The sequence below is a fragment of the Pungitius pungitius genome, chromosome 1, assembly GCF_949316345.1.
Source record: "Pungitius pungitius chromosome 1, fPunPun2.1, whole genome shotgun sequence".
NCBI classification, from domain to species: Eukaryota; Metazoa; Chordata; class Actinopteri; order Perciformes; family Gasterosteidae; genus Pungitius; species Pungitius pungitius.
The window spans coordinates 7,186,139-7,208,065 of record NC_084900.1 but is presented as its reverse complement, the minus strand read 5'-3'; the positions used below and the strand labels follow the sequence as shown (position 1 = coordinate 7,208,065).

The 21,927-nt window shown below is 42.5% G+C and overlaps 1 protein-coding gene across 4 annotated transcripts in view; it reads left to right on the top strand.

Annotated features, from left to right (window-relative positions):
• kcnip4a (potassium voltage-gated channel interacting protein 4a) overlaps positions 1–21,927 on the top strand; it is an 88,310-nt gene that overhangs the window by 41,039 nt on the left and 25,344 nt on the right. The window contains exon 1 of one of the 4 annotated variants that reach the window (XM_037477715.2): positions 12,189–12,731. The exons of 2 other annotated variants lie outside the window; for them this stretch is intronic. In XM_037477715.2, coding sequence (XP_037333612.1) covers positions 12,611–12,731 — 121 coding nt within the window. In that variant the 5' untranslated portion in view covers positions 12,189–12,610. Of the gene's footprint in view, positions 1–12,188; positions 12,732–21,927 lie in introns of those variants that run through there. One more of the 4 variants, XM_037477717.2, reaches the window with a different exon arrangement.

Here is a 21,927-nt window from a genome sequence, read left to right as displayed (position 1 = left end):
CCCGACACAGCCACGCTTGTTAGAGACTGTTTGTTTATCGCAGCGGCGCCTCGTGTGGAAGGATAGTATCGGCATATTGAATAATGCTTTCAGGGGGCTGTGCCGATTAAGATAATTGCTCACTCTCTCTGGATCATGCAGAGTAAATAAAGGTTTTGCAGCAGAGGCCCCATTGATCTTTGTTTTGGGGTTTTTTTTTCCAACGAGGGAAATCTATTTTTTGATGTTTTCAGCTGCTAAATGAATCTACCTGATGATACAAGACGCACAGAAACGACTCCTCCAAAGCGAACCCCGCGAGCAGAGCGCATTCCCACGAAACGGGGGATGTGATTTCCCTCCCCCGCCCGCCCCACGCAGAGGTCTGAGCCCCGGCACCTCAAGTGACAACCAGACAAATTGGTCTTGAAGAGGCCCGGAGGCAATCAGAGCACACTACTCGCCCACAATTACTTGTCCTTTTAACAAAACGATCTGTGTGCACAGCAAATCTGAGCGTTACAAGCTGGGACTGGATCGGGTGAGTACATCTCTGGGATAATGAAAAAGAGAGGGGATAAAAAAAAAAAAAGGTAAACTTTTTGTTATGAAAAAAAATTTAATTTCACCCTGTATTGCTGCTCAGTGTAGGCTGTGGCAGCTCTTCTTGCAGAGAAGAAAACACCAATCACGTGGCCTTCATTACAAAAGGCGGATTGGCAGAGTTTAGAATTTTTGCAGCACGTCATAAATGTATTTTCAGTCTCTTTAATGTCTTGACCTTGACAAGAGTTTAGAACATTACTGTCCTGCAGCTCTGCGGCGTAGTCACCTCACGTGCTGAGGCCCTTATTACCACCACTGCTTTGTCGCCTATGGGTGTAACCTATGCAAATACCCATTGCCCTCGCTTTGCAAGTCTGATCAGTCATATTGTGATAATGATGGACTTTGGAAATAAGATATTGCCAGTGATTTAGAAGGGCACTGGAGGTACAGTCATGTTTCTTTTGAGTAAATCTGTACCTCAAGCATTTTTTTCTTAACTCTTTATTGGTCTTTCATTACATCTCCCATACGCAGTTTAGTTGTTTGTTTTTTTACCCCAGAACTTAAAATATGCATTCCCATAGCAGGTGGTCACTGAATTTTTAGAGTGCCCGTCACTGGGATTGTGAGTGGGCTTGTGAAACCGTGACACAGCTACTCGTGGCGGTGGCGGTGCATCTGCTTTGACTGAACAGTGCAAAAATACTTGTCCATTTCAAGGGGACTTGTGCATGTGTGGGCTGACATGATTCATCTGCTGGCCGTCATCAGCACAGGAAAAGGTTGGGCTTCTATGTGCAGATACAATCTGTTGCTGTGGTTAAAGAGTGAACGCGTTGCTTTTGTCACACATACTATTTTACTCAAATAACTTAGTACATACATTGTCTAATAATCACATGCTGGCTGTTATGTTCCCTCACTCTGCATTTAGGGTGACTGGAGTATTTTCCCCCTGGACCCTGTTTCCTCCTTGTTTTAGGGGGTCTATGTTACGTAGCGTCCATTGAAAGTGCCTGCCGCTTCATCCACATTGAAACAAATAAGTATTGCGTCCATCAAATTCAAAGAACTTGCGTGCAAATTCAGCCTTGATATCAAGGACATTAAGCTACTTTTGTTTTGTCCTCCAACACCACAGAGACTCATCAATTGAGTGTCATGGCAAAACAAGCACTTTTAGTGTGCTTAAATAACAATTTTTAAGTTTTACACACAAAAACATGGTTCCGGTTGAAAAAGTTACCCATTCAACTCAAGCCATACTAAACAATTTACTTGATTCATGTATACAATCTATTCAAGTCCCTCGACTGATCTTATTCATGACCTCAGCATGTATTCACTAATCTAACTCTGAGCACAACACACATCAGCTCCTCATAAAAAAAAAAAACCCCACAGGCGTCTTGTTCACTGTCAAGTCAGCTGTGTTCTTATTCTAGTTCAAAATATTTGCCTCCCTGTTGATTTTCACCCACCAAGGAGAACACACAGGCCATTTGGCCTCTTTGCACCTATATTATTCACAGCTTCAACTATGAATCACAGACAATTTGTGTTGTGCCAGCATTTTATTGGGCTCAAATTCAATTCCCCACTTCGGGCAAACAGAGCAATGTGAATAATTTATGTTGAAGCCATGTCTGAGGGCAGGGATAAAAGTGCATTTTACTGGCCGAGCTCAAAGGTTTACGATCCCACGGGCGATGAAGGACCGCATCCTTTCAGAAGGAGGAATTTGGACGGCAGGCCGTCCTTATTGTGTTCTAGGTTGGCTCTGATGGAACTCTGCTAGGATGCAAAATGAACTATAGCAAAGATTTAACAACAACAAAAAGCAGCGCTGAGACACCACACCTTCGAGCAAATTCTGAAACGTTTATCACAGTCGGGGAAAGGAGTTAATTTGACACTTCATGGATGTCTTCGGCGCTACTGTACAACATCCCTGCAGCTTGAGGGGATTTAGTGCTTTCCTTGAGGATATTTACGCAGTGCAGGCAACTGCCATAACAAGGACTTTTCCGTTTGACGGACTGTCTGCTTACGTCCACGACGTACCAAAACAACATAAGACCGTGAAAGTCAAAATAGCCGTTGAACTGCTGTCAAACTGCGCTGCCAGAAAATGTCTCTTGGCCTCCCCCCCCCCCCCTGTGACTTGTGGTCCGTGTTTGTTTTTTACCAACACCCCACACCAGACGGGAGGGGGAGATTGCAGATTGTGTATGCAAGTAGGCCTCGTGGGCCTCATGTACTGTAGAGCACAAAAAGTACCTTGATGTAATTCATCCTGGAAATGAGAAATGGGGAGAAAAGCGAAGGCATTTAAATGGAAACGCCACATTTATATTTGGGCCACAAACCACCCAGTGAGCAAATAAGGCGCTTTCAGTCATAGTCAGTTTTTCCTGCTGAAACGATGAACAAATAATCAAGCTCCACAAACCAAAAAAAAAATCAATACCAAGTTGGATTAATCCTAAAAGGATTTATGTTATTGTTAATTGAATGCAAACGGCCATCAGGATGAGTGGCACACTTGCAGGGGCTGGCTTCCAACACTGCGTGTGATGCGAAGCAAGTGATGCGAATCCCTCCTTTTGGGTGGGAGGGCACAGCCGCTGAAATGTATTCACCTGCCGTGTCTGACAGACACAGTTGGGAGGTGGGCGCAGGTAGAGAAGGAGCTCAGTGAATCTGAAGGGCGGTACAGTGAAGACACCCTTATTTTTGTGTTTGTGTGGGTAGGTGGGTGGGTTGCATCAATTGAATGCCACCACAATTCAGAACAACTGCTCTAGCCTGTCGAGTGTCGGTGATTTCTGCAGCACGCAGAGATTGGCTACGTCATAAAGGAAATTGTTGACTCCGTGGATGGATTATTAGACGGATGTTTCCCGAGGCACTGGCTTGAGAAAAGGCCCCCCCCCCGACCCCTCCGACTGCACATATGAGCAAGACCTCTCTCTTCGGAGTCGTTTGGCATCTCCATGCAGTTGCTTTTCGTCTCTACATAGTAGCTTTCCAGCTCTCTTTTTTTGTATTCTTTGAATCTCCATTTATTTTGTTCATTTTTTCCTTTTATATGCATGTCCATGTGATTTTGTTTTGTATCTCCATATTATTGTTTTGCATCATTGGAGTCGTGTTGTATTCCTCTGTACGTGATTCTTGTCACTTGTCAGGCGAACCAGAATTCTCAGGCGATGGTGTTTGTTATAAAATCTGCTGCTGAAATTCCTTTTCAGATCTTGCTGGGGATGAAGACATCTGTCTTATCTGTGCGCCTGGGTTTTTTATTGAAATGTTGCCCCGGCATGGGCAGCTCTAACAGAAACAGAAAGAAATGAATAAATATCTGGTTGGCGAGATCCTCAATATTAAAACACAAAAAAACAAAAAAAAACATGGACAAGATATTCCTGCTTCTAACCAAGATCTGTTCGACCCAAACAACAGGTGTGAACCGTCAAGTAAAATAGAGGTTCTGATCCTGACCTCATGGGCCAGTGCCCAGGAGGCCTGTTCAGTAATCCATGTTTGATTTGTATAATTTGGCAACCCTTGTCATTTGTAGAACCCATTTTGCCATATGCTCCCTCTAATTCACATATGGCGTGTCACTTTTAAAACCACAGCTGCCAACAATATGTTGTTCACGTGAATGTCCTCTACCATCTTCTCTCCGGAGGATTTCTGCACTATTAACAGCCATCCATCAGGGAAATATATTTTTTGTTTTTATGTTGACATTGTATTGTGCTGAAGCATCTCAGGAAGGAGCTCGAGCTGGTTTAGGTGGGTGATTAGGTGAAAGACATATCGCTATAGTAGAGCTGAAGGTTAAATGGCTATTCAGACTTCATGGCACATGTAAACAAAAAGAGAGAAACTGTGTGTAGTGTAGCAGTTACACAGCAGGTTGCGTCGAATTGTTAGAGTTTTTCTTTGCGTTACATTGATCTGTTTTTGAGTTTGCTCAAATTAATTAGATTTATTGTGTTCTTTGACTTAGTTCCAGCTCTTGAAACAAGAGTTGAAGCTGACTGAGTAAAACATTGAGAAATCCCTTTTGCGTTTGGCGATGTACAGTAGGGATGTCCACCAGAATTTCATTTGATTTTTTTCTGCTTTATCTTGTGAAAACACTACAGTGTTGCTTCTTAACCCATTTTTTTTGAATGGTTCGCATGAAGGCCGGGTCTCAAATCTCTGTAGCTTTTTGGTAATGAGCCATTTTACAGAGGCAGCATTCTTGTATTCTTGCATTCTTGGAAACGACCTGCGATAAGGCAACGGGGGGGGTAAACACTACTGTAGACTAAGCTGCATGTGGCTGTTCACGTCACCTTACACTTCATTTCGGATTGGAAGCAATTGTCTTTCCTTTGTCTGAGCACGTGAAGACAGATTAACCGACGGCATTGATCAAAGCGCTGGGCCCCTGATGTCGCTGTGCAGTGTGTGCTGCTGAATTAACCGTCGTGTGCAGTGGGCCACTTTAGAAACTCCAAAAGACGCACGTTAAAACTGTGTGACTGTGTGAGATTGGCACTTTCTGTGGGGTTGGTAATGGATCAAAGATGCAACCACAGATTAAAACATAAGCTGCGGTGATTTGGATGAAAGTCGATCTGAGTGATTTTGGAGAGGCATGAAACGGAGCTCGGATCCAGACTCTCGATCTGCAAGGGCCGATGACCAAAAGCAGTTGGCCCGAGTTCAGCCTCCAAATAGGATGGCAAACACAAACCGGGCTATTCCAGGAATGCTCATCTCATTTTCCATTGCTGCTATTCAATTTTTAATCACCCGCTTGCCTTCCTCCGGTGTATCAGATTAGCCTCACAATCAACTGTTTCCACCAAGCATCATCATCACTTTTTCCTCAGCCCCTGATCGTAAACCAAATTCTGGCAGGACTCGCCGAAGCACATGCTGCAGCTTCCCCGCACGGACACGTAATCTGGCCTTGATGTGGGGAACATGAGCGAGGAGGTGATACTTGAGCGTCACCACAGCTGCTGGCATGGATACCTTTTTAGGTGTCGAGCTGTAAATCTGTGTGAGAAGAAAGCTTGCAGCATGTCTTGACCCGGGAGGGTGGGGGGGGGGGGGTTAAGAACAAAAAAAAAAAAAAAAGGGTCTCCTCGCACTCTGCTTTATTATTGCCATGGGGAGCTGATGGATGTCGGGCGGAATTGGGTGACGCGCAGTGTTAGCATCATTGACGCGGTGAGTGTTTCGTTTGTCACTGTCGGTGATGAGCCGTCGTCGGAGCCCGTCTCAATAGATTTTTGGATGAGAGCGTTGCCCGAGACGCTTGATGAAAGTGTCATTCATGGTCCTGCTTGTGATGTGCGGGGCGGTGGGGGGGTCACAAGCGCCGTCCAATCCGATGATGGATAGTGTCACACTAAGTAACAAGTACATATCATTAGCTTGACGTCTCTATACACCCCAATTTGAGCTCAGAAACCATTCAAGCATTTACAATAGTGCAGCTAATAGTTCATTTTCATTAGACCCTCAGTGTTGGCAGGCACCTGTTTTGTAATCCAAGTAGTTCTGTTGTACATCTGTAGTCTCCAAGACCAAGCAGGAACGATGGGTTATTTGACCCGATGATGTCATCTTGGCGGCTTGGAGCAGAGCCACAAACGGTCCCACATAACTGCTTTTCCAGGCTAATTAGTACTATTCTGTTTTTCTAGTACTTCTAGAAGAGCGCATCTTGAATTGAATGTTTATCGCCATGTGCATTTAATCCTGCTCTGCTCCTTCTTGACTTGATACATATCCACCCTAAAAAAAAGATGGGAGTTTTGCACCTTTCACAATGATTGAACTGTGGACTGACGTGTTCTGGTGCGATCTCTAGCGGAGCACAATATAGTGTACTGAATTATAATGCACAGTACACAGTGATGCTGAAATAAAGTGGAATGAGGAGTGGTGCTTATTGCTGTTGGGATTTAGGAGCACTCGCAGTCAAAGGAGCATTAAATGATCTTTTCATCTAGCATCTGGTTTTCTTATTCAGCAATATTTGTGCCCCCACGTATCTGCAGCACACATTGTACCAGGGAGGGTTTCATTGGGTTCATCCTCACACCTCAGGATGAGTTTCATAGCGTTTTATTTGGAGAAGAATCAAGGGTGAGGAGTTATGCTGGAGTCAGTGAACACCGCTCATTACCTCGCTGTTAAATCCACTGCGTGTATATGTGACGAAGGGCTTTGGTTAAGGAAAACTAATGTGGCGTAGACTCGTTAAAACAGACAAGCACCTGTTATGCAGCGCTGTTGTAATTGACCTTTTTGCCCTTTTTTCACACTTTTTGATGTCCTGCAGGACGATCGATGCGAAACCGTAGGGTTAGTTTTCACGGCAGCTGCGTGTCAGGGTTTGATAAAAACACGGGCGGAGCCTTCAGGGTGCACAGTGGCTGCAGGTGGGGGGGGTGCGCTAATGACAGACTGACTCCATGAAATTCTGTTGAGGGTGATGATAAGCCCCTTATAACCACAAGCGGGGGATGCGAGATAATTAAGTCTTACTGACAGACTGCACTGAAGATAAGTTAAAGTTGGCCTTTAATATTTAACTTGCAGGTTGTGCTTCATGGTTGTGTCACAACAACCTGATTTAGATTATGACTCTGGCTCGCTCTTCAGCTTTTTTTTTTTTGTACCTCGAGGAAAGTTCTGGCTTTTAATGTCGCGCTCAAAATGTAGTGCTTTTCCTGGTTTACAGACTGCAGCGAGAAGAAAAAAGTCCCTTCACATGCATTGATACGAAAGATTTTGCCTTTGAAAATCCAGCCTCACCGGGCTTGTCCTCGGACCACTTGTTGATCAGATATTTAATACCAGACAAATAGTAGATTCACTGCGGGTTTTAAGCCCGATGTCACTGCAGCAACGTGTTCTGGTAGATCAGCTCCCAGCATGACAGCAGAGTTGCGTTGCCGATGGAGGTACTGAAGGTATTTGTGACTGCAGCCGCTTGTGTGAGGATCCAGTAAAAAAAAAAACTAAAATGCTGAGCGTGAATATACTGACATTTTTATTGCTGGGTCGTTATTGCTGCCCAGACATCCTTCATAGAAGACGTTTGTCCCCTACCACTGCAGTGTGGCTTTGAAAATACGACTCATGACAAACTCGGCGCCCACTACGCGCGTCCCTTATGTCCTCTTGAGACCACCCTTAATTGGCCGCTCATAAGTAACAGCAGGTCGCAGATTCTTTCAAAAATTATCAATCGGGATGCAACAATGGCTGCTTAAATACTAGGTTTGCTAACTGCCTTTTAAACTGGCTTTATGTCTTTCGAGGTTGCATTATAACTAGTGACTGCTTTTCCACGCGTTATTAGCATTTTAAAAAAAGTGCTTCTGCCGTAATGAAGGATAATCACTATGACAATTTTCTGTTCTTCCAATGTGCAAATCGCAGACAATACCATTTCCTGCATTGCTGCTTGCAGTATCTCTCTCTCTACGCAGGTTAAAAGCTGTCATTAACAATCGTTATGTTTTGTCTCATTTCCACGGCTTTGCCATGGAAAAGACTTTATGTGAACAATTTTCTCCATCTAATTTCCCCTTTAAACACTGCTGCACTGCTTGCAGTTAACTAACAGACCAAATCAACCTCATATACATCCTTTTCTGGTGTGTTTTTTGGGCATTTGGATCCTTACGCAAAATAATTTTAACGAAGATTGGGAAATTAAAGACTTAAAGTTTGTTTAAAAGAGCGCTCGGGACACTTTGCAGTGTGCTTTTGGCAGGCCGTGTATTGCGTCATGGAAAAATGAAGCATGTCTGCTCACTGTTATTTACATTGTGCTTTTTCTCAAGGGGGCCCAATATTTGTTAGAGAATTCATGTTGTATGTTATTTCCAGTTGTTAAAAGGCAGAGTGGTTATGATCCAAATACAGTTTGGATGTGAGAAATGGAGTCGTTGCATGCCTGCTTTTCCCGAGGTTTAGTCAGCAGCTCAGAATTGAAGTTGGTCCCAGATATGTATCTGGAGATGGAGAACACTGTTCTGTTAATACTTTGGTTTGGCAAGATAAATCAATTGTGCCCTCTACTGTCCAAAAGCGTACATGCATTTCCCGACATCTTACTCACTGTTGCTGTAACAGTAATGCAAAAAGAAGAAGAAATAAATTGCATAAATTGTACTCTTGGGTTTGTAAAGCATTTTGGAAGGCTGCACCTTTGTATTCCATCCAGTACAGTCCTTTTCATACTGAAAGACCAAACACAACTCAAATCTAAAAAGAACACTATATAAAATGGGGCTGTTGTGTGATTCTTTGTTGATATTTGCTATGTAATACATCAGTATTAGCATATTTTTCCTGGTGTGTTTGAGGGTGGGTGTGTAATACACTAAAACCTCCCTGATGCACTTTTTTCAGATAACTGTGTTGTACAGCGGTACATTTTGAATTCCATTTAAATTCGATGGGCTAAAGTTCCACTGGTCACCACTGTCTGCTCACTGCAGGAGGATAATGTGACACAAATTGATCAAACCTTCTGTGCCTATTTCTGGCACATATTTTCTGAGAGGAATGGCTCCTGGCTGATGAGAACAGGCTCCAACATTAGTTTTCTTGATCAGTTGCTGGTTCTCTCGCCTGTATGTTTCACTCTAAAAGCAAAAAAAAAAGTGTAGTGCAGAGAAATGAGTTTGAAGCTCTCATGCAAGGGTTATTCATCATTACTTATGGCTTGATACATGCATCTATTTTGTTGACCGCACCACAGAACATGAAAATGATTCTTTTCAAATGCAAAAACCTGGCAGAAATACTCACTTTTGCTGCCGCTTAGTGGACAATAAAGATACTGTTCCAATGGGAGTGAAACTAAAACTAGTCATTAACCAATAGATACTAAAGGTGAAAACATCAATTGACCAATCCTAGTGTAAACATATATGGGGTATGGAAATAATTCAGTTTAACACGTTCTGGGTTTTCCTCCTAACTTTATCACTTACTCCAGTGCTCACAGCAACCCGAGGCTCTCCCTGTCCACTCCTTCCTCAAACAGCGCCGACTAGTGTTCAGAATGTGTATCCCGCTTAACATAAAGTACTAAATGCTAACACTAAACATGTGCGTAGAAGATGACACAATTTCACTCCTACAATAGTAGGAATATTATGGGAGGAAAAGAAGATGAATGTGCAGACATATTTTGAGGGGCAACGTCAGTCAGGTGTTTGGAAATGTTTATCTTTCAATGGCTGTATGCATAGTATTATGTACATTATCTCCAGATTTGGCTGGCTATAACCAGCAATATACAAAGTGCACTTATATACTAACTTAAACATAACATGCTGAATATAATACATGATGAAGCCATCGTTAACAAAAATGTCTTTTCTTTTTTTTTCACGGCAGATGTCAAATGCAATATAAAATGCATCCACTCAGCTCCGTAAAAACACTTTTAATGTGATGATGCAATGATCATAGATGTATTGATGATGATTATATACTCGCAAATTAGTAGCGTGTCAAATGTCGCACCTGGTTTACGTTTACATTGAAATCAAAGTCTAAAGATTCAGTTGACTTATAAAAAATATGTCTACTTACTAATTACCTTTGTTGCCTCCTGCTACACTTGAGCTATACATCAAGCATCACAAGTAATGCTGTCAATGCAATTCACCATGCTCCCATGTTTCACTGTTGTACTGTAGCTTGTAAGAGAGGCTTTATGAAAAGTTTCTTTTCCGACAGAGCATTTGATCCGGTGTTCAGGTAGCCCTCCGCTCTTCTTCTCATCACATCGACTGCTGTTCACAAGCTCCATGTGGCGGCGGCCTGACTACATTTGCCTGTGCACACAGTTGGTTCAAACGACAGCCTGCGTCTGTGAGTCACAAACGCCGAAGCACGAGAAGTGTTCCTTTTGTGATGAGGTTATGTACATGGCAACACTTTGATTAACAGCCAACAAGGAACGGAAAATGGGAATGGAAAAAGCTCGACGCCTACCGCTCGCACACAAAATAATGGACAGATGCACCAAGTATGCATATTTGAGATGTAAAAGTATTGCTTTTTTAAAGCAGCATCAGTCCTTGAAATCACCAGGACCGATTTTGTATTGATCACCTCATTGGTATGTGTTAAAATTCTAATTCATTTAAATTATAAAACACTTGTGCTGCCACAGAGTTGATATGATTTGTTTCTCCCAGAGAGCTGTGAAATAATCCTTAATATTTCAGTGGAATTACCCCAGAGACATTCGATTATTCCACTATATTCCCTTGAGTGCCTAATTTAATTAAAAGTCATTACCGCTCCGATGTAATTAGGCTACCCTTAGAAAAGCCCTGCTCAGCTGATTTGGAGCATCACACCGAGGCTACAGTTCATGAAAGTGGATATGCTTTTGTTACCTTTTCACATGCGCAGCCATGCCATTGTACTTGTTAGCATGCCGTTGATGAACTACTTTTTCCTTCAGTGCATACTGCTGCACCGTACAAAGCACGTAGTCAGAGGTCAAATAGCTTAAGGGTTTAAGAGAGGAATACAGATGACCATGCTGAGACTTGGCATTTTATGAAATCAATTCCAAAACTGCGCCCTTTTCTGAGCTTTGTATGCAAAACCGAGCCAACTGATGCAGCTGAAAAGCAGTAGTGTGCAGTCAAAGGAAGGGCTTCTTTTTAAGGGAGTGCCCAGTATTATAATGCAGGCGTCCTGCACGTTCTGTTGTTCAGAATCCTCAAAGACATTGTTTATTCAAAGGTTATAGACCTCCTGAATTGCCGTCATTAATAAACTGTGTAAGGACAGAGCCTCCCTACCCTCTATCTCAAATACTTAGCGGGCCTATGAGAACAAAAAATGTCACATGGCTGACAGAAAGTAGGTTAATGGAGTGGGGGGGGGGAATGATACTTGATTGCAGTGGTTAGCTGTTCCAATTCTGAATTGGACCGCCATGAAAGGAGTTGCGTGTGGGTGGTGCAGTTGGTGGAAGCACTTTCCATTCTTTGCCCTCTTTTGATGTGTCACATCAGGCAAGAATCTCTGTGTGATTTTTCACCCGCTCTGAGCACAGGATAGAAAGGGGGGGGGGGAAACAGGATTCTGACCTGCAAATCTTCCCCCTCATCCCCCAAAAATCCTCTGCCAAATTAGGCAGTCAAAGGAGAGGCAATCTCATATTTCCTTTGCTCATATAATAGAATGTAAAATAACGACAATATTGCAAGTACATGTTCTTTCTCACTTAAGTGAAGAAAAAAAAATCATATTTTTTGGGAGGTGTAGGGGTGAAACAGATATTTCTCTTTCAATTTATTCTTTATTTTCTCTTGACTCCTAGCATGCAGAGATCTAACTATTACAAATGTAATGGTTGGATCAAATAACCACAGGAATATCCTGCTTAATATCAATTAATATGCATGAAAAGTGACTCCTGCATGAGTAGGTATAATCATTGACCGTGTGCACCAATGGTCTCAGCACTTAGTTTTTATGGGCACAGCATGGTTTTCCTCCTCCCGTCCTTAGCAGGAAATGTAGTTAAAAGGCAGCTACTAAGGACTAATGATTATCTACATCACAAGCTCTCCTGCCTTCCTCTAATCTCTCTGTGTGAGGAGACGTCGGACGGAGAAAGGGCGGCCGGTACCCTGCTCCCCGGCAACGTCGCTGGCTCGCCTTCCGCGCGTAGTCAACTGGTACAAAGAGGCGCTTTTGCAGAGTATAGAGCTCAGATGGCGAACTCTCACTTCGGAGCGGGAAAATAGAGGCTGGGAGGGGGGGCTGCAGAGTGTGCGCGTCAAAATTCAAAAAACTCAGGAGGCACGCATGTTTTTACTCCCACTCTCTTTCCTCTCCGCGCTGCCCACCTAGACGGGGTGAATATAAAGGGATGCTTGGAGCGGAGACTTCGTTTCTCAACCTAAACCTTCCCAGCAGCTCTATTTTGTTTGTCTCCATTTTTTTACTCTCGAGCCAAGTCTGAATCCTAGTGTGGGAGTGAAAGTGTGTGTGTGTGTGTGTGTGTATGTGCGCGCCGGACTTCCAGATCACCAAGCGAGAAAGTCTGCAGGGCATCATGGGGGCTTTAATGGTCATCTTCTCTATTCAGCCGAAAGAAAGACGCAAGACCACAGGTAGGCTCAATGGTAAGGAGAGGAGGTTCCTGCTCTTATTCTTATTTAATTGTATTCATTTTTCATGAATCAGCAGCTAAAGTAAGACTAAAGGCGATTGCCTAATTGACTACATCACAGTGCCTTACAGTGGAATTTTATGATTGTTGTGACAATATCTTTCATGCGAGTTTTGGATTTCCGTTTTCCGAACGTTCCCAATAGCATTTTCTCTAATTTTCCACCTAGACCCACGTTGCCACACCAGCGGGCCGTGAAATTGTTCTGAAATTGGCCTTCTTTGGATAAACATTACGGTCTGAGCGCCACAAACTTGATTGACTTTTTTCCCCCATTTGTTTTCCCCACTATTGATTCTTGCAGTGGCAGCACAAAGAGCGCGCGCATCATTGCCGACGCAGTGACAATAGCTAATGTACTGATGGGCATCAACGTTCACGACTTGTCACTGTGACAAGTCCAGTCTTTATTAAAGAACAATGAAATATTTAGTGGGTGGCCGGCAGACAATAATCCGAGGTTATATTTAGCGGCAAAGTGGGAGACCTACACAATGGATGACTCCTAAAGTGCAGTAACTCATATTTCACTGAGGCGTTGGGGGGGGAGAGCTTGAAAGCCAAAAATGAACGAGAGACCCTCTGGAGCCGTGGATCAAAGAGCGCGCAGTTGTGTGCATTGAAAGCCCCCGTTTCAAAGGGGACGAGAGTGAGATGCACACAGTGCCTTACAGTTACAGGCAATACGCATGGGCTGTTCTATAGAACCACACGGGTTTGGAGTCGGACGTATGCATTGTTCTTCATTTTAATGAACTACAACACAGAGAAATGGAAGATAACGGGTTGTGTTTGGGATTTGTAGGGCAACACATTAGTTGACTGATGGGGGTTCAAAGAATGATGGGTTTCTGTTCTCAGACTGTGCAGATGCGTCTTTCTGGTCTATCTGGATCTTCCTCTCAGCCTGTTGACTTGTTGGTCCTTTCCAGCTTGTTTTTATTGTTGTTTTTGATGGCAGTGTCGATAGTGTTGTTGAAATGATCTGAAACCCTTTTTGCTACATGAAATATACTCTTGGCTTTATGAGAAGTGCTGCAGTGTATTAGCAGAATAATACACAGTTAAAATCGGTTTGTTACACATTTCCTCTAGTGTTATTTATTTACATTGCAAAACGCGGAATTTAAAAAAAACCTAAATCTTGACGAGCTCCCTAGTTACCGTTGCTGAGTGGTTGTTGGAAAACTGCTCTTCAAGGGAGATATTTAGTGAAGGCTTAATTAGCTGATTAAATAATAGATTAGTTAGCTGTGGATCAAAATACAATTAAGTCAATTATCAGCTCTAACATCTGCTGGTTCTAGTTTCTCAGAACAATAGCAAGAACATTTTTTCACTAAAAGATAAATATATTTCACTTGGTCTCCAGAAAATTGTGATGGGTACTTCTCAGATGTAGTTTACTGAACAACCAATTTATTGAAGGAAATTACCATACTAATGCAATGATAATGAAACTAGGGAATATTTAACAACAACTGTAACCATAACATCTATGTTTATGACTGAAATTCATCTCCAAACGCGTTTTTTGTCTTGACATTTCGGCTAAATATTCCGTCCAATCACGTAACATGCTGATTCACACTTGTGAGTGCTCTTTGAATGGGGACAACATAATAAAACATCATCCACTCTCCTTCGACCCCTAGTGCTGCAGCGCTACCCACTCTAATACATCCCATTAATTCTCATTGCCGCACTCATCACCATGACGAGAGACGGTGACACAACGAGCGCCCGTACACTTTGCCCTCCAACTCCCTTTCACACTCGCCCTCGGGCCTGGCACCGTGTTTCTGAAATGTCCTCGGGATCAGAGGCGTGAAGCGGCGCCGGGTCGTCGTGCTGGTGCCGGACCCGACGCCGCTGTCGCTACGCACCGTTTTTTTAAATGTCTCGCCTCGTCTGTGTTTGTCGGGAGCGGTGGGTGATTTGAGTTTGCGTGGGAGTTGGACAGGTACACTCAGAAGGCTGTTCAAACGCAAACGGCAAAGCATTAACTATGACTCAGGCTACCAACTGGACGATGGAGGCTGCAAAAATGCAGATGAAATCCCTTCAGCAGAGTCTGAACCGGCTGAATCCTTTCTCTCCCCCCCCCCCCCCCCTTCTAACTAAGCCTATTTGTTTTCTCGAGCTTATTCCCTGTGACACCGACCCACAAAGTGATGGAGATGTCCGCGGTGGTTGTCTCCCTCCAGGCCCCCTGGTGGTCATCGAGCTGAGTGGAGACGACAGGGAGAGCAGCCGTCATCGCTACCAATTGCTTGGCTCCTAATTAGCGGCATTATTAAGACGATTTGATTTGATCATCATTACCGTTAAAGTATAATAGTTTTACTCTACATTTAAAGATTTCTTCAAAGGTTTCTGTCAAAGCCACATAATTACTGTAAAAAATATCTTCAAATTGTTCTCATCCGATTTTCCCGGCCCATCTGTCACATGCAGCATTTTCTCACAGGACTCATGTTGTTCGGATATGCCGCATAGATGTCACAATATGACGGAAATCTGGAACATTTGGTATGGACATGGTTCTTTAGCACCCTCATCTCACCTCTGGTGCCGGGTCTACCAATCTGTATCGCAGTAAATTGCAAGCTAGAGAGCAGTCCTCTTAAGATTCTGGTAAATGCCCAGTGGTCGTTAATATGGGGTGCAGGATGTTCATGACTTAATTGTCCTTTGTGAATAACTCTGAGCTGCTGCGGACTGCAGAGCAGCACTTTGCGAAGGACCGGTGTTCCTGATACGAGGCTTACCTTGCATTTTACAAGAGGTTGCATCAGAGGTCTCCATCTCGATGGAATAGATTTCTTCTCCCAGTTGGCAAATGTCAGTGATTTCATGAAGCCAAATGGCTCGTGAAAGGCTTCTGAAATGCTAATGTGAAGAGAAAATGGGTAGGTGTTACACAGCTCCCACATCTCCCTGGGTTTCTTATTGCCTACTCTATCAGAAACATGTAATCTCTGCCCTTTTCAAAGTCATTGTGCCCTTGTACTCCACTGTTTTGTTTTGTTTTCTTCTCTTTTTTTCGGTCTTCGGAATTAGCATTTAAATTGAAAAGAGAATCCGCGTCAGTCGGCCTTGAGGCTGCAGGTGTGTTTTAGGTTTCCCATCGTGGGATGGCAGTCGGTGCCTCGGTCTGTGTGAGATGAATCCCTCCGTTTCCACAGGGCACGGTGACCAGTATTAGGAGGGCTCCCTCAGAACCGGATTACAGAGGCTCCTCGTTTGTAGAAAAGTGGGTTTGGCCATTTACAGGCACCAACGGTTCTCGCAGTATATCCTATAAATTATTAGATGATGAATGCAAAAACATATGTTACAAAATAGGGATATTCTTTAATACATTGTACATCTACTAATGCATTCATAACTAATAACTGTAAAGCAGAGGAAAGCATTGATTAGTCTTCATTTAGTTTTGTTTTTAGTCTGCTCTCTGCTTGCATTTTTGACTCATTAATTATTGCATCTCCATCCTCCGGGGCTTTGAGTTGTTGCCTCTCATAGTTCCCACTTGATGGCAGCAAAATCCAACCAAAACGTATGTCTTACAAGGAGCGCTAATATTTAAATTTTAAGAATTTACTGTATCAAGCAGGTCATTTATCAAACCTTGCCAAATGTTTATTTAGATTTTTTTACATAGTTAGTAGTATGTTCTCTTTATAAGAAATTTCTTGCACACAAAATTTAAATAAAAACCTATTGCACCAATTATCCATTATTGGGATTTCATCATAACCTGTCACTCAACTTGCATTAGATTGTTAATTAAGTATTCATATAATTTGAAGGTGAGTCCACTGGGCCCTTCTTGTGTAAAAACAATCAACGCAAAGTAGGTTATTTGTAAGGCCTTGTTACGCTACATGTTTTGTCTGGAGATTGAATATTCACTTGGAACACGGTTAAGTAAACCTTTTACTTGCGATTATTCATTTAAGGTAAGAGGAGGTTGCAATTAATTTGATCCAAATCCGCTTTAAAATAGCAGGAACAGGAGGGCTGTTGACATTTCCCATCTCTCAAAAGCCGTTGTTTATCTGTGGCTCGCCGCCCCAATGACTTCTCTCTGAACATGAAGATCTTTAAAAATGTCCTTGTAGATGTAAAGTATGATCCAGTGTGATGTATTATTAGCAAGTCTTACTCCACAGGAGGAAATGGTGCACTTGGGGCTATTGTCACCTGCAGATTGATACAATTTGGTTTTCTTGTGAGAATTCTTTTAATTTCTGTCAGCTTGTTGAATGTCAAAAAAACGACAATGCCCATGTTTATGGTATTGAAGGACCATGTAACCCAGTGCAACATGGATCGTTTTAGTGGTTTAGTAGTCTCAATGGAGATCTCTGGCACAGCAGGATATGAGGCTTTGCTTCAGAGGCATGAGATAATTTCCTTTCCTTCGTTTTAGTTGTTTAATAAGGAACGCAAATGATATCATCACTCTATCCTTTTTGAAAATAATTAAAAGTCCTCTTGGGACCGATAGTAATGCATTCTTTGCCCCTTAACATGGTTAGTGTACCAATGATGCACCAGCTCATTTAAATGTTGGACTGATGCACCGCTCCCGCGTTGATTAAAACGTGTCCTTCGTGCAGCAGTTTGTTTTTCTTTTGGCATGCAGGTGCTGCCAGACGTTCTTGGCCACCTGCAGTACAGCGTTCACTCTCCACTTTAACCAACACAGCGGCGTGCTCCACACTGGCAACTGCCTTCATCATCAATGCCTCGCTGATTACAGAGCACACTGTGTGCTGATGATATGCACAAACAGGGATGGTTGTCGTTACCATTAGCCGAGGGCCTTGATTAGACCCCATCCAAAGTTGTGAGGTGACTGGAGAGCAGGTGTTTGGAGGCACTTTGTTTGAGATTAGGTCATGTTCTGACTTGGAACGCATCTGAGGAGAAGGAGCCAAAAAGGGAGGTCATTTTAAAACACAGCTGGAAGTTATTTTCATCTCAGTCCAGTAACATCTTTTGCCAGCGGGACTTCTATCACACCTTTTTTTTTTTTTTCACCCTCACAACCTATGCTCTTTAGGTGCTACCTATGCAGTCACCTGTTCTTTCATGTCTAGAGATGACACACTCATGCGCACACACACACACACACACACACACACACTCCTGGGGATTGGGAGCTTTATTTGGATCTTACTCAGCTGCCACAGAGGAAAGTAACTGATAGTGAGCTATCTGTCCAATAGAGGTTGTTTCCATGGTAATTCCTGGTACCAACGGTTCCCTTGGAGCTGAAGAGAGGATCATCTCCTTGTGTTTTCGTACATGGCTTTGTTGAATATTGCTCTGCATGAACAAAATGCTTGTTTTGTAAAATTTGATAAAAGCCTCAGGCTCCTTTCAGCTGCTTTGAGCTCAGACTGTAAAACACGAGCAACATGTGTTTAGGTTTTTATATGAGGAAATACTTTCCTTGGATTTTAAAGGTGAACTGAACTGCTTTGTATGATATACATGCCTGCTCACCTTATTGTGTTTTAAAAGTGGATAGTGGAAAAATACAAACACAATTAATATTATCTACCTACCGAAAGAGATGCAGGAAACCACAAAATCATTCTTTTATTTTAATTCTTTTATTTCAGCAGCCACCTGCTGCTGACTGCAGCCACATTTCAAATGGGACCCTCAGAGTCCTTTCTTCTGTGCCGTGTTGTCTCTCTCTCTCCCTCTGACCTCTCCCTGGTCATCTCTCTCTCAAGGTTTTTTGCTTTATCTTAAGTCCAGGGGATCGTGAGGTCGCCCACGTGGGCTCTTTTTCAAGCTGACACTGGGCGGAATGAACAGAGTAAATATTGAAAAATGGGCAAATCTTTTTGCGTCACTGCCTGAGGAGAGAATGACACAGTGTTCTTTCTTCTTTTCATTGAAATTGCTGTAGCAATTTGGATGAGCTGTGTGTGCGCAGCCATGACATTCACTTGTGAACAGATGATACTGGGGTTGTAATATCATCATTGTTTTTTCTTTTTATTATTATGGTTAACAACGATAAGATTCTACTATAGATGTCAAACTGTAGAGCCATTTTATTTTCATGTAATGAATTGTGGGGGTGTATTGTGTGAAATAAAATGGTTAGAAAAACATCATGGCTGCAAAGAAAACACTTAAATATTTAATGTGATAATTCATACATGACCCATGATGTATTTTATATGTTCCATAATTTATACTTTACCATGAAAACATGCTGATTGAAGGACAGATTTACATCAGTTTTAGTAGCTTTGGAAAGCAGTGAGCTAAATTCTATTATCATTATGCTACAATAGCTGATGTTTAAACTATAGTATTAATCATAGGTTTGCCTATTATCATTCTAACACTTCATAGACCCAAAGTGTGAAAGAAATACAACCTTTAATGAATATGTTTTTTCTTTTGGGCTAATTGACTCTTTTAGTGACTGTTTCAAGAACTGCAGAGCTTTGGTGAATAAGGATTTCCTGTCTAGATGAACAAAAAAGCTAGAAGTTGGGACTGTGATACTTACTTAATCTCTCTCATGGTAACAACGAATGGCTTCACCCCCCCCCCCACCCCCCGGTCTCCTTCTGTTCCAATTATTTTCTCCCACCCCATCATCTTCATCGTTACTACTCCATCCCCCCCCCCCCCCCCCCTCCTTCCTCTCTCTTCCCTCTCCCCCTCCCTTCTCCGCCTTGTGCCGGTCTCTCATCAGACCCACATGCGGGGGGGGGGCTTTTTGGGTGGAGTTCAATGGCTCTCGCGGTGACCCGTCCGACATGTCCGCTGTGAACTTGGAGGGACTGGAAATGATTGCGGTGCTGATGGTTGTGGTTCTCTTTGTTAAAGTGCTGGAGCGGTTTGGTTTGTTGGAAGCCGGCTACGACGGTAAGAAAACTGCAAAAATATGTCCTCCGGCCACTTGTTGCCCAAGTTCAAAGAGTGTAGTTTAATGGGCTGTATATGTGGAAGCTTGTCTGATGCATCTGAAGTGGCGGCTGCCAACTTATTTTAGTCATAGATGCATATGAGACAACTAGATGTTTGATGCAGGGCTTCCATCTGTTGCCCCCATGTGTTTTCCTAGTTAAAATACATTACAGTAGCCGTTTTGCTGATATGTTGAGATACATCACGCTTCTAGGTGTACATAATAATAGGTTTGTTCAAAAAGCTTCTTATTCAGTTCTGAAGAACGTTTTGGCCTCTTGTTTGCATGATTGTTCCTGTCACTTCTAAAAAGCCCTGCTGCTGTCCTTCAGCCTATTTTGCATTTAATAAGTGTTACAAGTGTCACAGCTGCTAACGCGAGGACTCATGTCGGCTAACGATTATAATACGACAGGTTTTTAGTCCTTTTTGTTTTTAGACTTTCGGGAAGAAATGTTTTTCGTAATGATCTTTTGAACAATAGTCGTGACGTATATCTTATTTGTGTTAACCTATGACTAAAATAGCAGTGCAGGGATTTTGTGTACACCCAAAAGCTGCATATTGATAATGTGACAGACAACTTTGCCTCTCTTTGTCCAACATGTTTTCCGTGTTCATTGGAGGAGAACAATAGTTGAGTCTGGGTTTGTCGAGGTGCCTTCCAATAAGAGGCTGATTCGTTCACTCTGAGGTGTGAATCTCATAAGTTGTCAGGTCTCATGGCACTGACGACCACCTGTTGTTGTTTATACGCTTTATTTACTGGACAGGCAGGCAAGCTGTTTGCCTTTTTGGCAAATGTCTTACAAACCGCTAGAGTGAAATCAGTTATTAAAATGATGTAGAATTTAAATATTTGCATAATTCATTTAATCTTTATTGGTTGTTATTAGTAATTATTTTTTTCTTGGTGTAAAATCCCCAAATGTTTTTTTATATCAATGCCTTCTTCAAACATGCAAACAGTAATCACATTCACACTTGGCATTGCAAAAAATAATGTGGGCAACTTTTCCTCCTGTCCAGTCCCTGTACCGACAAACTGAGATGTACAGTTTGTTTTGCGCTGGCTGTGGTCTGAATCATCTTTTTATGAATGTTTTTTTTATTTCAGATATATAAGCGAATACGTACTGGGTGTCAAGTATCGATGATACTTAAAATTGAATGAATGTCATGTGCTATTTAATGATTCAATTTTGACTCAAACTATCAGGCTGTTTTAAAGAAGACAGTTATTCTTCTATTAATTATTCTAATGCCACAACACTTCTGTAGTTGTGGAAGCCTTTTTTTAAATGTAACCAACTTTGGTAAAAGGAGTTGTATTTTTCTGTGTATAGCCAAGTTTTGCCTGGTCTTAACTGTGCTTACATGATCACTGCACTCTTGAGCTTCACAGCAATGAGAGCTTTAAGATTTCAAGTGTTTGATATGACAAAAAAACCCATCTTTCAGTCCAGTGTGATCGGTGTTTTGGATTAGGGATATGAATGATGAGTGGCCTTTTAGAGATACAATTGACATTCTCTCTGGTATATTAATTAAATGGATCTTTCCAAATATGAATCTAACAAGCAAAGGGTGCAGGGTGTATAGTGTTGCTCATCAGTCTGTTACCATCCCACTTATGGATAAAAATAGACGTGAATGGCTCTTTGCAATCTTTGTGCCACTCTTTCGTCGGGTGACAGCGGTGAGTGACAGCGGTGTGTGACAGCGGCGTGCGAGATGTGACAGCTGACAAGGGCAGCCTTTGATATTCCGCTGTAGGTGTGTCTATAACTAGCCCGGAGGGGATGGAACAAATGTTTCAAACTATGAATGGACACAAGAAGTGGCTTTGCATGTTTAAACATAAACCTGTGTATACATGTATTAGTTTATATCTTCTTCCCTTTCCCTCTCTTGTGTGAAATGTGTGACCTTTTACATTCCTATTTAAAAGTAGACCTTCCATTGTTTGCAGAAACACTACCAGCATGAACAGTGTTGGAGTATATATACAAAATCTGTATCTGTAACTTAAATATACTGATATGTAAGGGTTTGCAGCAGCAGTGCTGGCCATTCCACATTGGGAAACTTTCCCCTTGGTTCAAATAAAATGGGAGCAGATGTGCCAGCAGAGGGAAGCAAAGCCTGCGGGCTCAGCCAGTCACACCAGCTTTTACATCACATTACAATACAGC